General features: G+C 42.9%; 1 protein-coding gene across 1 annotated transcript in view; it reads left to right on the top strand.

The window, feature by feature from the left end:
- LOC116821595 (collagen alpha-4(VI) chain-like) overlaps positions 1-13,092 on the top strand; it is a 106,036-nt gene that overhangs the window by 25,172 nt on the left and 67,772 nt on the right. The window contains exons 12-16 of the mRNA XM_032774933.2: positions 5,066-5,211; positions 5,302-5,394; positions 7,915-7,968; positions 10,202-10,273; positions 11,094-11,120. Coding sequence (XP_032630824.1) covers positions 5,066-5,211; positions 5,302-5,394; positions 7,915-7,968; positions 10,202-10,273; positions 11,094-11,120 — 392 coding nt within the window. The remainder of the gene's footprint in view (positions 1-5,065; positions 5,212-5,301; positions 5,395-7,914; positions 7,969-10,201; positions 10,274-11,093; positions 11,121-13,092) is intronic.

Here is a 13,092-nt window from a genome sequence, read left to right on the forward strand (position 1 = left end):
TTGAGTAAGCCAACCTGGGCTCTGAGGTTTGCTGCTGTGGGTTTTTTGGTTTATTTTGCAATGTAGACAGACCCAAAGAGTGGTACATTCCTCTCCCACTGCAGACCTTCCACATACTCATGCTGATCTGCCTCAGAATTTTTGGTGAACATCCTCCCTTCTCTGGGTGACCCAGGGCTCTCAATTCCCTGAATGATTTGTAGACTTTACCTCTCCTAGTATGATCATGAGGATTTCTGCCACCAGTTCCATTTTCACTGTAGGATAATAATTGTTAGAGAGCTTATTCCTTCACTCTCCCACTTCCCTCGTCCTTCTCGCATGAACAGAGAGCAACAATGCCTGAAATCTGAAGGTGCAAACAATTTGATCTTTAATGGGGTGAACGTCCAGCAAGCTTAAATCCAAGTTCCTTTTTCCTTATTTTTGAATCTCAATTTACTTCCTGTTTGTCCCTAATTTATATAGTAATATTCACAGCTATACCTTAACCAATCATTCTACTGAAATGTACCTAACCAATCCTAATATATTGTAACATGATTAGCTAACCAATTATATCCCACCACTTTAATTAGTTTACACCCAGCAAAATGAATTATACAGCAGACAGAAACTATCACAGAAACAGACAGACCATGCAAATAAACAGCAAGGTGGGAACTATAATGACAAAGCAATACAGAAGTGAGGATTTTACAACTACAGCTACCAAGACATAAGGATTTCCCAGCTGTGTCTATTGATAAATGAGTTCTTACCAGACAGAAAACTATCAAACTAAATTTCCTTTGACATCTTCTAGGCTCTTCCCTTTCTCTGGAGATGATAGATCAGATCACCTTCCTAACAGCCTCAGACTGCCTTATGTGACAATTGTGATTAGCACTAGTAATTGTTCCATTCAGGGCCAGGGAATTTTCATCCTTTTCTCCTTTTTGAATTAACCTATAATACACACACAACAAAATTTACACGACTCCTTTCCCAATCCCTTTTGTACCTTTTTTTTTTGCGTGCAGTGAACCCACTCCCGTCCTCCATTCTCTGTGCCCAGTAATAGCAGGCTGGGCCCTAGTTGGTCAAGGACAAGATAGGGGCCCTTCCATTTAGGAGCTGGGAATGGATGGTATTGACCTGGAATCTTGTACATCACTAGATCTCCCACCATGGTTAGATCATGCTCCCAAAGCAGGTCATACCATGCTTTGACTCTTGCTGCTCCTTGCTAGTCTTGCCAGGCCACCGCCTGCTGTACCTGTTTTACATGGTTGATTACAGTTAAAATCCTTTCTTGTGTTAAGCAGGGCCGCCCGGAGGTGGGGGAAGGTGGGGCAATTTGCCCCGGGTCCCACAGGGGCCCCCGTGAGAATTTTTCAGGGCCCCGGAAAACTCACGTGGGGCCTGGGCCCCTGGAGCTTCTTCCACTCCGGGTCTTCGGCGGCAATTCGGCGGCAGGGGAGCCTTCTGCTCCAGGACCAGCCGCCAAAGTGCCCGAAGACCTGTGGCGGGGGGTCCTTTCACCCTAAGACCTGCCGCCGAAGTGCCAGGTCTTCGGCAGCAATTCGGCAGCAGGGGCCCCCCGCCGCCGAAGACTCCAGGCTCCCTGAATCCTCTGGGTGGCCTTGGTGTTAAGCCATGTGTAGTGACTTCCCTGGGTACTGGGGTAAGTAGATTTTCCCACTGTTCCATGGGCCTTCCCATGAGAGCCTCATATGGAGAAAATCCTGTGCCCTTTGATTCTCAGGACCGTATTCTCATTAAGACAAAGGGCAGTAATTGTGACCAGTTTTTTCTTCCCATTTTCACTCCCTTTCTTAGCTCACTTTTCATGGTGCGGTTCACGTGTTCCACCTGTCCCTCAGCCTGTGGATTATAAGCAATATGGAACAATTGTGTGATTCCAGTGAGGGCTGATAGCTCCCCTAACAGATCTGACCAGAAAGCAGCGCCTTGGTCTGAGTCAATCACCTTTGGGACCCCCCAGCGAGTGAATACCTCATTTACAAGAATTCCAGTAGTTACCTGGGAAGTTTGATACTTTGTGGGGAAAGCTTCCACCCACTTGCTGAAAGCATCCACTACCACCAACATGAACCATTTTTTCCTGTGGTCTGGTGGTAGGGGTCCTGTGTAGTCACATTGTATTCTTTCCCAAGGTCTCCTTGGGGCTTGTCTCATTAATTCTCCTCTTAGCACCTTGTGAGGTGGGTTGTGCCTGGCACAGTCCAAACAATGTTCCAGATGTGATTTTAAATCACCTGCCATTCCTGACCACCAGCTCAACCTTTTTAAAGTTCCCAGTGCCTCCTCAAACCTGGGATGTCCCCCTGCCAAGCTCCCATGCACCCAGCTTAAGAAAGCCGTCCGGCTTCCCTGGGGGCACAGCATTACTGGTCCCTCAGCTGTTAAGACACACACAATTCCCTTCCATCTTTGGCACATGGCTGTCCCCAAGTTTTATGATGCCTGCCAGTCCTGGGTCAGATTCTTGCAACTCCCGAATTCGCCCTCCCCGATCTGTATCCTCCACTTCTTGTTATCACTGCTACAGGCACACTCTCTTCTGGCTCCCAGGACCATGGGGGTGCCTCTGTTGCGGCCCGCTTGGCCTCTGCATTTGCCAGATTATTCCCTTTGCTTAGGGGTCCTGTTTTCTTGTGTGCCTTTACCTTTACCACACTGATCCATGTAAAACAGTGATTGAGCTCCTCCAGTCGCTTCCACCAGTTAGCATGCTTGATTGTGGAGCCATCTGTTGCCTTGAAATGATTATCTGCACACCATCTCAGCATTAATGTGGCCTCACGAAATACATAATCTGAATCTACCACTGTCCAAAATTCTGGCTTAAATTTGGGATCCACTTCATTTAAAGCTGTTAGCAAGGCTGCCAGTTCTGCCTCCTGAGCTGACCTTGTTTCTAGTGAGAAACCAATGGTGCTGACTATCTCATTTCCTCTGATTCCCACAACAGCTAAGCCTGCAGTTTTCCATCTCCCCTGATATCTACAACTTCCATCCAAAAACCATACGAGTGTCCCCTCCTTTACCTGATTGGGGTTAGCCACCTAAAACACCTGATATTAGGTTTTACCTGGGCTGGCTTTCCATTGGTGTGGGGTGCCAGCCAGATGTAATCCAGCTACCCAGACTATGGGTTCCTTTAACACTTCTATCTTAATGTTTTCTGCCTGTAGAGCCAACAACCATTTGGCAATCTGCTGGCCACTCACTTGTCCCTGTAAGATAGTATGCATATTTAACAGCTGCAGGGGGTCTTGATGAGATCGGACTATTATTTTCTGCATTCCTGTGAGGTATTTGAATTTCCCTATCCCCCAGTAGGTGCACAACAGCACCTTTTCACACCATCCATACTTCAGTTCCACAGCACTCAAAAGTCGAGAGGCAAAGGCCACAGGTCGGTTCTTTGCTCCATACTCCTGTGTTAACGCACAGCCAATGGTAGTGTCAGATACCAAAGGGTAAAGATAAGAGTTTCTCCCCATCTGCGGAGGCCAGCACTGGAGCACTGGCCAGGTTTTCCTTTAGTACTCTTGCTGCCTCAGTACACTCTTCTGACCATTCCCAAGTTCAGGCTCGGGTTAGGTTAAATAGAAGCTGGGCTATTTCTGCATAATTGGCCACAAAATCCCTGCAAAATCCAGTTAGACCCAGAAAACTTTGCAATCTTTTAACATCAGTAGGCAGTGGCAGCGATTGGATCAGTTGCTCTCATCCCTTATCGATTTCCCTTCCCATCTGGGACACTTTCTCTCCTAAGTAGATCACTCTTGTCTGTCCCATCTGAGCCTTTTTCCCATTGACCTTGAACACCTGCTCTTGCCAAAGCTTGCAGGACCTGCTCTGTTAGTTCCCCGTCTTCATCCTCTGTCTTTGACGTTAGCAACAAGTCGTCTACATACTGTATGCACCTTGCTGAATCCACCCCCTCCAGAGCCTGTCTCATATATCTGTGAAAAATTGCAGGGGAGTCCCCAGTATCCCTGGGGTAGGACTGTCCAGCAGAATTGTCTGCCCTCCCATGTGAATGCAGTTTTATACTGACACAAGGTAGCTAGTGGCAGAGACCAAAACCCATTTGCTATGTCCAAAACAGTGAAAATTTGGAATTGGGGTCCAATACAGGCTAGCATTTCAGGGTACGCTGCCACTACTGAGGCTGGTGAATTGGCCAGAGTATTTAGTGCCCTGTAATCCACAGTGAGGTGCCAGGTACCATTTGGCTTTCTTACTGGCCGCACAGCAGCATTACAAGGGGATGCAACTGCTCTAATCAATCCCCTCTGTTCCAATTCCCCAATAGTTGCCCCCACCTCTGCCAATGCCTCTCGAGTGTATTGTTTCAGTGGGGGAAGGTCCCCTCCCTCTAATGTACCTCCCTGCTTCCCCTACCACAATCCAGGTTATCCATGGCCCACACAAAAATGTGTTCCCACCCAGCCAGGGGTGGTGGGAGGGCATGTACTGCTTTAATGGTCATAGTGGCTATCCTCATAGGAATGATATAGCCCTGACCATCCTGCATCTGCCCCAGTAAACACACCCAATCGGCTAAATCCAGTACAAGTCTCAGCTTGTGTAAATCTCCTGCCCCCAACAGATTAAGCACATCATTACAACCCCACGTAATCTCCCCTTCTGCCTAGATTCCTTTGATCTGTCCCCACCTCAGGGTTAACTGTGTCTCCCCTCCTGTTGCCCTACAATTGTCACAGTTCCTTCTGAAGGCCTCAAATTTTGAAACAAAAAGTCATTCTGAACAGGAAAAGCAGCACTTTTCATTTTGAAAATATCAACATGAAACTGACGTTTTCAAACCTTTCCTCAATATTTTTTTGAGTCGGTAAATTTGTTGAACTCAACCCTGTTCTGCAAATGGTTTCGGTTTTGACTAATCAACATTTTTTTTTGACAAAACAGATTAATTGAAAAATTCCTGACCAGCTCTATCTATAGGTCACTTAAAAACCCAAATCATTTATGGTCATTATTCTAATTATTAAAGCAGATCAGATAAACAACATATTTCTTTTTTAAGGCCTTGATGCAATTTTAATGGTTGGCCTGGAAAATATGCAGGAGTTGAGTGAACTTCAGGAAATAGAGTTTGGCAGAGGATTTGGATACAAGCAACCTCTGAGCATTGGATTGCCAGACCTTCCAAACATTTTACAGAAAGAACTCGTAAGTCGCTTTGTGATATGAACAAAGACAAAACCCACCACAGGTTGACAATCTGATAGATAAGCGAGTATATCACAAACTATGTTGCAGGACACGGTTGTCGAAAGAAAATGCTGCAATGTTCTTGCTAAATGTGTTGGTGAACACGGTTTTCGTGGTGTAATTGGACCTCCTGGGAGAAAGGTAAGTGTACAAAAGTGTCTACTGGTTGGTTGTTTTGTCTTGTCAGTCATTTTTTAAAGTAGTTCAGTGCTACACATATAAAACACCCGCAAATCTTGCCAGTACAACTGGAAACAAAAGCTTGATCATTTCTCTAGTGTAAATTTTATCCTAGTATAAGTTTTTCTTATAAAAATATAGACCAGTAAAACACACAGGAAAACAGGTGGCCTTGGTGACTTTTGACACTAATGGCAATCGGACACACTCCTTGGGCCAATTCAGTAATTGGAAATAACCCTGTCCCCTCCTCACCTGACCATGAGCTTTATTAGTAATTATGGCTAATTGACTTTGATAGCTTACTACTGCTGTATTAGCAATTTGAACACTAGCCGCCTTCCCACCAGCCACCAACATCACCCATCTCGTGCTTTCTCGTTCTTCTTTCTCATTCCACCTCTGCATCCATGTGCAAGAGTTGCCACACCTGGCATCATGCAGTCCTTCCAAAACTTCCTGTTTAAAAAAATCTTGTTACTCATGTTGCTTTCTCAGATATTTTCCTGAAATCCATCAGTTCGGGTTATGGGGGGCTCTATTGGTTGAAGTTTTCCCACTTGGAATGGTGCTATAACATGGAGCATGCCAGCCACCCCACACATATGCTGGTTTATAAAACAAACTGTAGCCATTTTTCTTCTATAATAATTAATAATAATACTTTGAGTTGCTATAGTGCCATTTATCTGAGAGACTTGTTATTAATTAATCAAATAAATTAAGCTTTACTTTGTAACACCCCTGGATTGTTGTTCTAACCATTTTACATATAAGTAAACTGAGGCCCCGAGATTAAGTTCCAGATATTTCAGCTCTGGCCTCCTTTCTTTTTCTGGTCACAGAGCATGAAAGGATATAGCCCACTCCATTCTATCTGCTTCTTTAATAAAACACAGAGTGAAAAATATGTCTCATTTATAAGAGAGACAAAAAATTGATTATAATACACTATTGCTGAATGAATATGGGTTGGAGAGGAGGGAGGGAAGTATTTGCAAACATTGATTCAAACAAGGGCCATGAATTCTCGTTGACATTCACAACGCTTTTCTTTCGTTCTAGGCTAACATTCATAGTATCATTCTTTTAGTTACAAGTATATTCTCAGAAACCAAAGACTTTTGTGCAGATCTGTGCACTGGTCAATCTGTTTGATCTGGATTTGTTTTCCCTTTTGCTGTTTATAAAAATTTGTCATCCACTCAGGAAGGTGAAACTTTATCATGTGATTAGAGTGAATTGTCTGACATCACAAATAATGAATAGTTAAAGCAAATAATTTGTAACTAACCCATATGTTGGAATATGCTTCTGTATAATGGTCAAACAATTTCCAGTAGCAGACAAAATTAGCCTGTTCGTGGATAATTTGCCATCCAAAGAGGCTTAATTAACTATTTCCTATAAATAAGTCATCATCTTGACAGTGTATACTTTGTAGGAAGGAAAGGACAGACAGATGTAAAAACCACTCTTTTATGGCAAGCACCCAGGGTTTCTGAAAGACAGTTTCTCGGGTTATTTTTAATAGTCACAGAAAATTTAAACACCCTCTTCAGACATCTGTTCACCGTTACCAAATCCCCTCTTAGTCCTCACTTAGGCAAGAGGTATATATGGAGTTCTTATTTTTCCTCATAAATCAATCCTGTCAGCTCCTTGCTTATTTTTGCTGCTCTTCTATGAACCCCTCTATTTTGTCAATATCTTTCTAGTAGTATGGTGCCTAGACGGTAAAAGCAATATGCAAGATGCAGTTTCAACAGGCCCATGTAGACATTCCTTGTCCTGTGACATGAAGCCTTTGCAACTGCAGCCGACAATCATTCAAGCAAACTTTGGTGCTGTATTATATTGAGAATTCATGACTAATTGCCTGTCCACTGCCATTCATGGTTCTTTTTCAGCATTTTGGTTTTCCAGGCTTCTCCTTCACACTGAATGTTTGCATTTTGGGTTATTTTTCCCAAGAGAGGATGAGTTTTTCATCATTCCAAATCAAATATAAATTTAGTCTTTGCATATATCTTTAATATCTCTAGGTCTCTTTTTAATATATTATTTCTCTGTTCTCAATAGTATTTAACTCCTTACAATATAGTACCCTCTGTGAACTTTGTGAGCATGTCTTTTATTTCCTATTCTAGATGATTAATGAAGATATTGAATAAAATCAAACCTACCAATGATCTCTCTGGTGACAGCCAGAGAGCACACCAAAGGCTTATCCTGAAACTGTATACTGAACACTGTTCTAATTATTATTTCTCAAGTTTATATGACTTCTAGTAGTGGCTGTAGAAATGTCTAAGATGCAGCTTTTTTCTCCCCTTTATAATCGACTCTGGTCTGAAAGACGTTTTCTAGCTGCACATGCAGAGTTCTGCAGCCACCTTCCTGTAATCAAATGTAAAGGAGCACTGTGTTGAGGAAAAGGAAATATGAGACAGTTTTATCTTATTCATTTGTTTCTTCCAGGGAAGTGTAGGCGTCAGGGGATCTCCTGGCCATCCTGGGGAGGAGGGTGGAATTGTAAGTAAACATTTTGCCTTCCTTCATTTTAAGGGGGATGTTGGGAACTGCCCACAGACCTTGGAAAATGTACCACCACTGCTTGTACACAGAAAGGGGATTGCCTACGACTTCTGTTGCACATAGTTTTTGGTGAATGTAGCACCAAATGATTTGCCAACATCACAGGGTGGTAGTTGAGGAACTTGGAGTAGAACTCAGATCTCCCGATTTACGATCATGTGCCTCTCACGTAAGCCTATCCTTTCCCTCTCAGCATAAGCCAGCATATCAAGAGAAAAGCCAATTGTAAGTATAAAGCAGCATAAGATTATTATTTTTGGTGCATTTACCAATGGCTTTGCCATGAGTTATTTATTACTGCTGTAGACTTCAGCATAACACACACAAAAGACTAGAAATGTTCTTCCCCCCCTTTTTTAAATCATAAATTCAGTTGAGACATCACCCAGAGAAGGCCAACAAAAATTAATTTTGTTACCAGTGTAAACACAGAACTAGTTTTACAGTGTTGCAGCCATGTCACTTGGACATCTCTCCTAAAAGACTTCATTGATGGCAGGAAGCCTACACACCAAAAACCCATTGTGAGATAGCTATATACAAGCATGCAAGCCCCGGGGGAATAATTTCTGCTCTCAGCGTGTGCTTGGCTAGCTTGACCTTGCTGCTGGACATGCTGTCTGAGGCTGGCCAGAAGACAGCTCGAGTGGAGTCGGCAGTGGGAGAGAACGCCTCTGAACTGGGATTGTGGACAAAATGCACTTTGTTGCTGTGCCCTCCAACCCTACAGGCCAGACTCACCTTAAGCAGCAGATGAATGGAAGAAATCAACTTTCCCAAATTTCAGGTCACCTCCATCCCTGCCCAGAAGGAGAAGAGAAATGGAGATGCATCGATTCCTCATTGCCTCGTGGGTGCTATAACCTAAAAGCAACTCCCATACCCCCACTTTCCCCTATCAGCTGCTAAGCCCTCCAGCTTTTCCTCACTTCAATATTAAAATCTGCAGCACATTGAGAATTTGAAGAAGCCAAAACAATCAAATGTAATAAAATAAGTAACACAAGGTATACTGTGCTGATTATACTGGATTGGACTGAGGTGGGTAGTGCACTGAGGAGGGGGGGGATTTGAAGGGTCAATACCACCTAACTACATGCTCCCTGCTTTATTATTCCATGATACCCAGCTCATGATTTAAGTCTAACGTGTCCAATAGGACACGGGGCTATGCGTAAGGGCCAGAATACATGCATTATTGCCCTTGCACTTTTGTATAGTGTTGTTCCAGTACATCACTATTTTATACCTGGAACCAGATTCTGATCCAATTTGCACTAGTGTAAATCTGGAGTAATTGCATTGGTAAAGAAGAGGGCTCAGGGACTGCATAAGAGGTACAAGGCTCCTAGTGCCCTCCTCCTCCCTTTTATTTCTTTGCAAAGGTCTTTCACAATCAGATCCAAAATGATCTCTCTCCCTCTTACCCTGAATTTGATTTTTTATTAATACAATATTCTAAAGAGTCTTCATGAAAGATTTTGCTGCTGTCTTTGGGGGCTGCTCCTGGATGCTCCTAAGGTTGTCGCCAGTTTTTTCAAAGATTACAGATGTGACCTCTGAGACGACATTGCTGCTAAAGATTCTTCCACTTTGTATTTAGCTGTGACACTCTGAGTTTATTTCCCAGACCTGAAGAAGAGCTCTGCGTAAGCTTAAAAGCTTGTCTCTTTCACCAACAGAAGTTGGTCTAATACAAGATTTTATCTCACTCACCTAGTCTCTCTAATATCCTGGGCCCAACACGGCTACAACAATACTGCAATCAAAATACCTGTGTCTTTGCAGTCTACATGTCATCCCTAAGAGACCCGAAGAATAGTCCTTCCAGGACTGATGTCCATATGAGAGGAAAGGGGTATTCAGTTCAGGACAAGTTTTAAAAAGATTCAGTCTTCCAAAATCAAGATTTCAGAGTCAGGAAGTTTTTTCTCTGTGGTGGTGGGGGACAAAACATAACATGACTTAGAACAGTGATACAGCCCAAACTTCACAGAGACTGACTCAAAGCCCTTTGATGTCAATATGAGGATTCTCATTGACTTCAGTGGGCCCTAGTGCAGTGGATGGTTATAGTTAAAGAACCCTGGCTTGCTTTAATTGTAGCTTTTTAAATAACCAGTGACCAATTTTTAATGCATGAATTTTAACGCTCTGCCTTGCTTTGTAGGGGGAGAGAGGTCAAATGGGCTTCAATGGAACTCAAGGAGAAGGAGGATGCCCAGGCATTAGAGGTCCTAAGGCAAGTGTTAGAAGCATTCTTTGTCCACTCCCTTTTATTTTTACTTTCCATATACCTATTTTGTACCTAGAAGCAGGAGCGGCGCCAGGGTTTTTGGCGCCCTAGGCGGGAGTCCTTCCGTGCTCCCAGTCGTTGGCGGCAATTCTGCACCGAGGGGGCGGCCCTTCCATGCTCCTGGTCTTCGGGGCATTTCGGCGGCGGGTCCCGGAGCGAGTGAAGGACCCGCCGCAGAATTGCCACCGCCGACCCAGAGCACGGAAGGACCCCCCGCTGCTGATTTGCTGCCAAGGGTGGCAAAATGCCACCCTCCCAAATCCTGGTGCCCTAAGCAACTGCCTAGGTCGCCTAAATGGAAGTGCCAGCCCTGCCTAGAAGAGTTCCCTTTCTGTGCATTCTTTAAGGACTTGTGGATGGCTATGCCCTGTTTTCAGAATACCAGAGTGACCCTCTCGCTTCTGGGTGTGCTGGGCTTGTATCTAGTGTTAGTGGTGCTGCCAGGACAAGAGCATTGCAATGGTGGCTGAAGAGTCTGCTGATTCAGCAGCTCTCCAATGAATCTCCCACCCGTGGAGCTGCTACAGAGCCCTAGTGAGGAGTTAAAGTCGAACAAACTTGATTGCTAGGACAAGAAAATAAATGTCAGTCTTCCCTGGGGCACCAAGGAGCTTTCATGGTGTAGATTCTGAAACTTGATCCCTCATTGGCATCTGCCTGTGATTGATTCAGCAAGCTGCTTCTTGCTCCTGCACCAGCTCTAGAAAACACTTCAGCTGCTTTTTGGTATAGTTTAAATTTTAACACAACTTATTTTTAATTTCAGGGAGCAAGAGGCTATCGAGGAAACCGGGTATGTGTTCTTTCTATAATTTCTTCCAGTAAAACGGCGCTTGGTTAGACACAGTCCTGTCATCTTTACTTTATGTTGTAGGATGAAAGTATGAAAGCTAGCTAAAGACCAAAGGTAAAGGGTATCAAAAATTGAGTTTAAAAATATTGTGTGGATTTGCAATATAATATATGCTGGATTGGGAACTGCTCCTGGACTATTAAGAGACGATGGATGTGTGATTCATTTGAACTGAATGATTGCAGAAATTTGACCTAAATTGCTCACAATGAAAAAGTCAGCACTAGTTACCAATGTGACACTATTCCAAGGGCCAAATTATGGCTATTGGGGGCACAAGAGAGGGTTGCCAGAACTTCCCCTAGCTCTGGTTAGCTGGTTCTAGTAGGTAATGCAAAGGTGCCAGGAGTGGGTAAGTCTATTTTCTGAATTCCTTTACCTTTCTCTTTTTCTAAAGATCTAAAACCCATGATGGTAAAAGAAGGGTCAATTCAGCCTCGATTGATTGATTTAAAAACCATTGCTGATTTTGGCTCAAATAGATTGAAATCCAAGATGGGATTTTCAGAAGAGCCTAGTGGAGTTAAGTATCCAAATCACACTGAAATCCAATGATAGTAGAGTGCCTAATAGCCTTAGGAAAATGTCAGTCTTAATGTAGAAGCAGCAGAGAGTCCTGTGGCACCTTATAGACTAACAGACGTTTTGGATCATGAGCTTTCATGGGTGAATACCGACTTCGTATTCTAGTCTATTGTTAGTCTATAAGGTGCCACAGGATTCTCTGCTGCTTTTACAGATTCAGACTAACATGGCTACCCCTCTGAGCCTTAATGTGTACTCCGTAGACAAAGTGCAGTCTAAAAACTAGTGCAGTCCTTGAATCAAAGCCCACCCTGTTGATATACAAAGACTCCTTCACCTTTTTTGGCTACCATTACAAAACTTCATTTGGAGAGCATATATCTTTCATTGCTAACATTGTCTTCTGGGATGTGCATCTCCAACTCAACCATAACACATGCTTCAGTTACTCTGCTCCTTGTGTCCACTTAAATTATTTAAAAATGAAACTCTCCACTTCAAAGAAAGGATTCAATACTAGTAACTCCAGTAAGGTCAAGAGAATCAGAACTTTGGTCTCATGCAAGCCATTTAGAGACAGTTATTCAGAAACAGCTGTACTTAGTGTCTGATACTATAAACTTGGACTCAGATCTGTTAACATGGGAAAGAAAATTAAAAAAAAAATGCAAAAACAGAAGTGGTGATCTCTTAGGATGTGGCTGTGGAATATTTATACAGTAAACACTGATTTGTGAACTAATAGATTTGGAACAGTCTGCTTTTTTCTCCTTCACTAACTAGTGCAATTTGCCTCATAAGCATGTCATATATAGTGTTAATTACTGCCAAGGCCAAGCTAACAACCATTTACCGAGATAGTAAAGCTATCAGATTATGAGTCTCATTGACTTCAGAGGTCTTTAGAAGACACCTTTAAATTCACTTTCAAGGTATTTGTGTATTACCCATTTCAATTCTCAAGGTAACAAAACAATGTATGATCCCTTTCCATCTCTTTCTTTATTCTAGCTGAGCATCAGAGTAAATTCCTTCTTTCTGTAAAGGGAAACAGAAGGAAAAGATGAGCACTCCAAGTACCATTTAGTTTTCAATTAAAAGAAAACTTCTTGGGCAATTCTAAAACATTTCAGGAGTTCCCTCACTGAAATTAATGTCTTATAGCTGTAAATCTTCAGGACAATTACATTCAGAAGTCACATTTTTCAGCTGAACAGCAAATTCATATTACAAGCTTCTGAGATTTGGGTTGCTATTTTATAAGACATTGTCTTCCACAAATGGCTGATATTTTTTCTGATTTTTTTAGTGATATGACCTCAGCTGCAATACAAAAAGGTGACTGTAGATGGTGTAATGTATTAGTCCTACCAGTTCTGTTAAAAAC

The sequence above is a fragment of the Chelonoidis abingdonii genome, chromosome 2 (genome assembly GCF_003597395.2).
Source record: "Chelonoidis abingdonii isolate Lonesome George chromosome 2, CheloAbing_2.0, whole genome shotgun sequence".
NCBI classification, from domain to species: domain Eukaryota; kingdom Metazoa; phylum Chordata; order Testudines; family Testudinidae; genus Chelonoidis; species Chelonoidis abingdonii.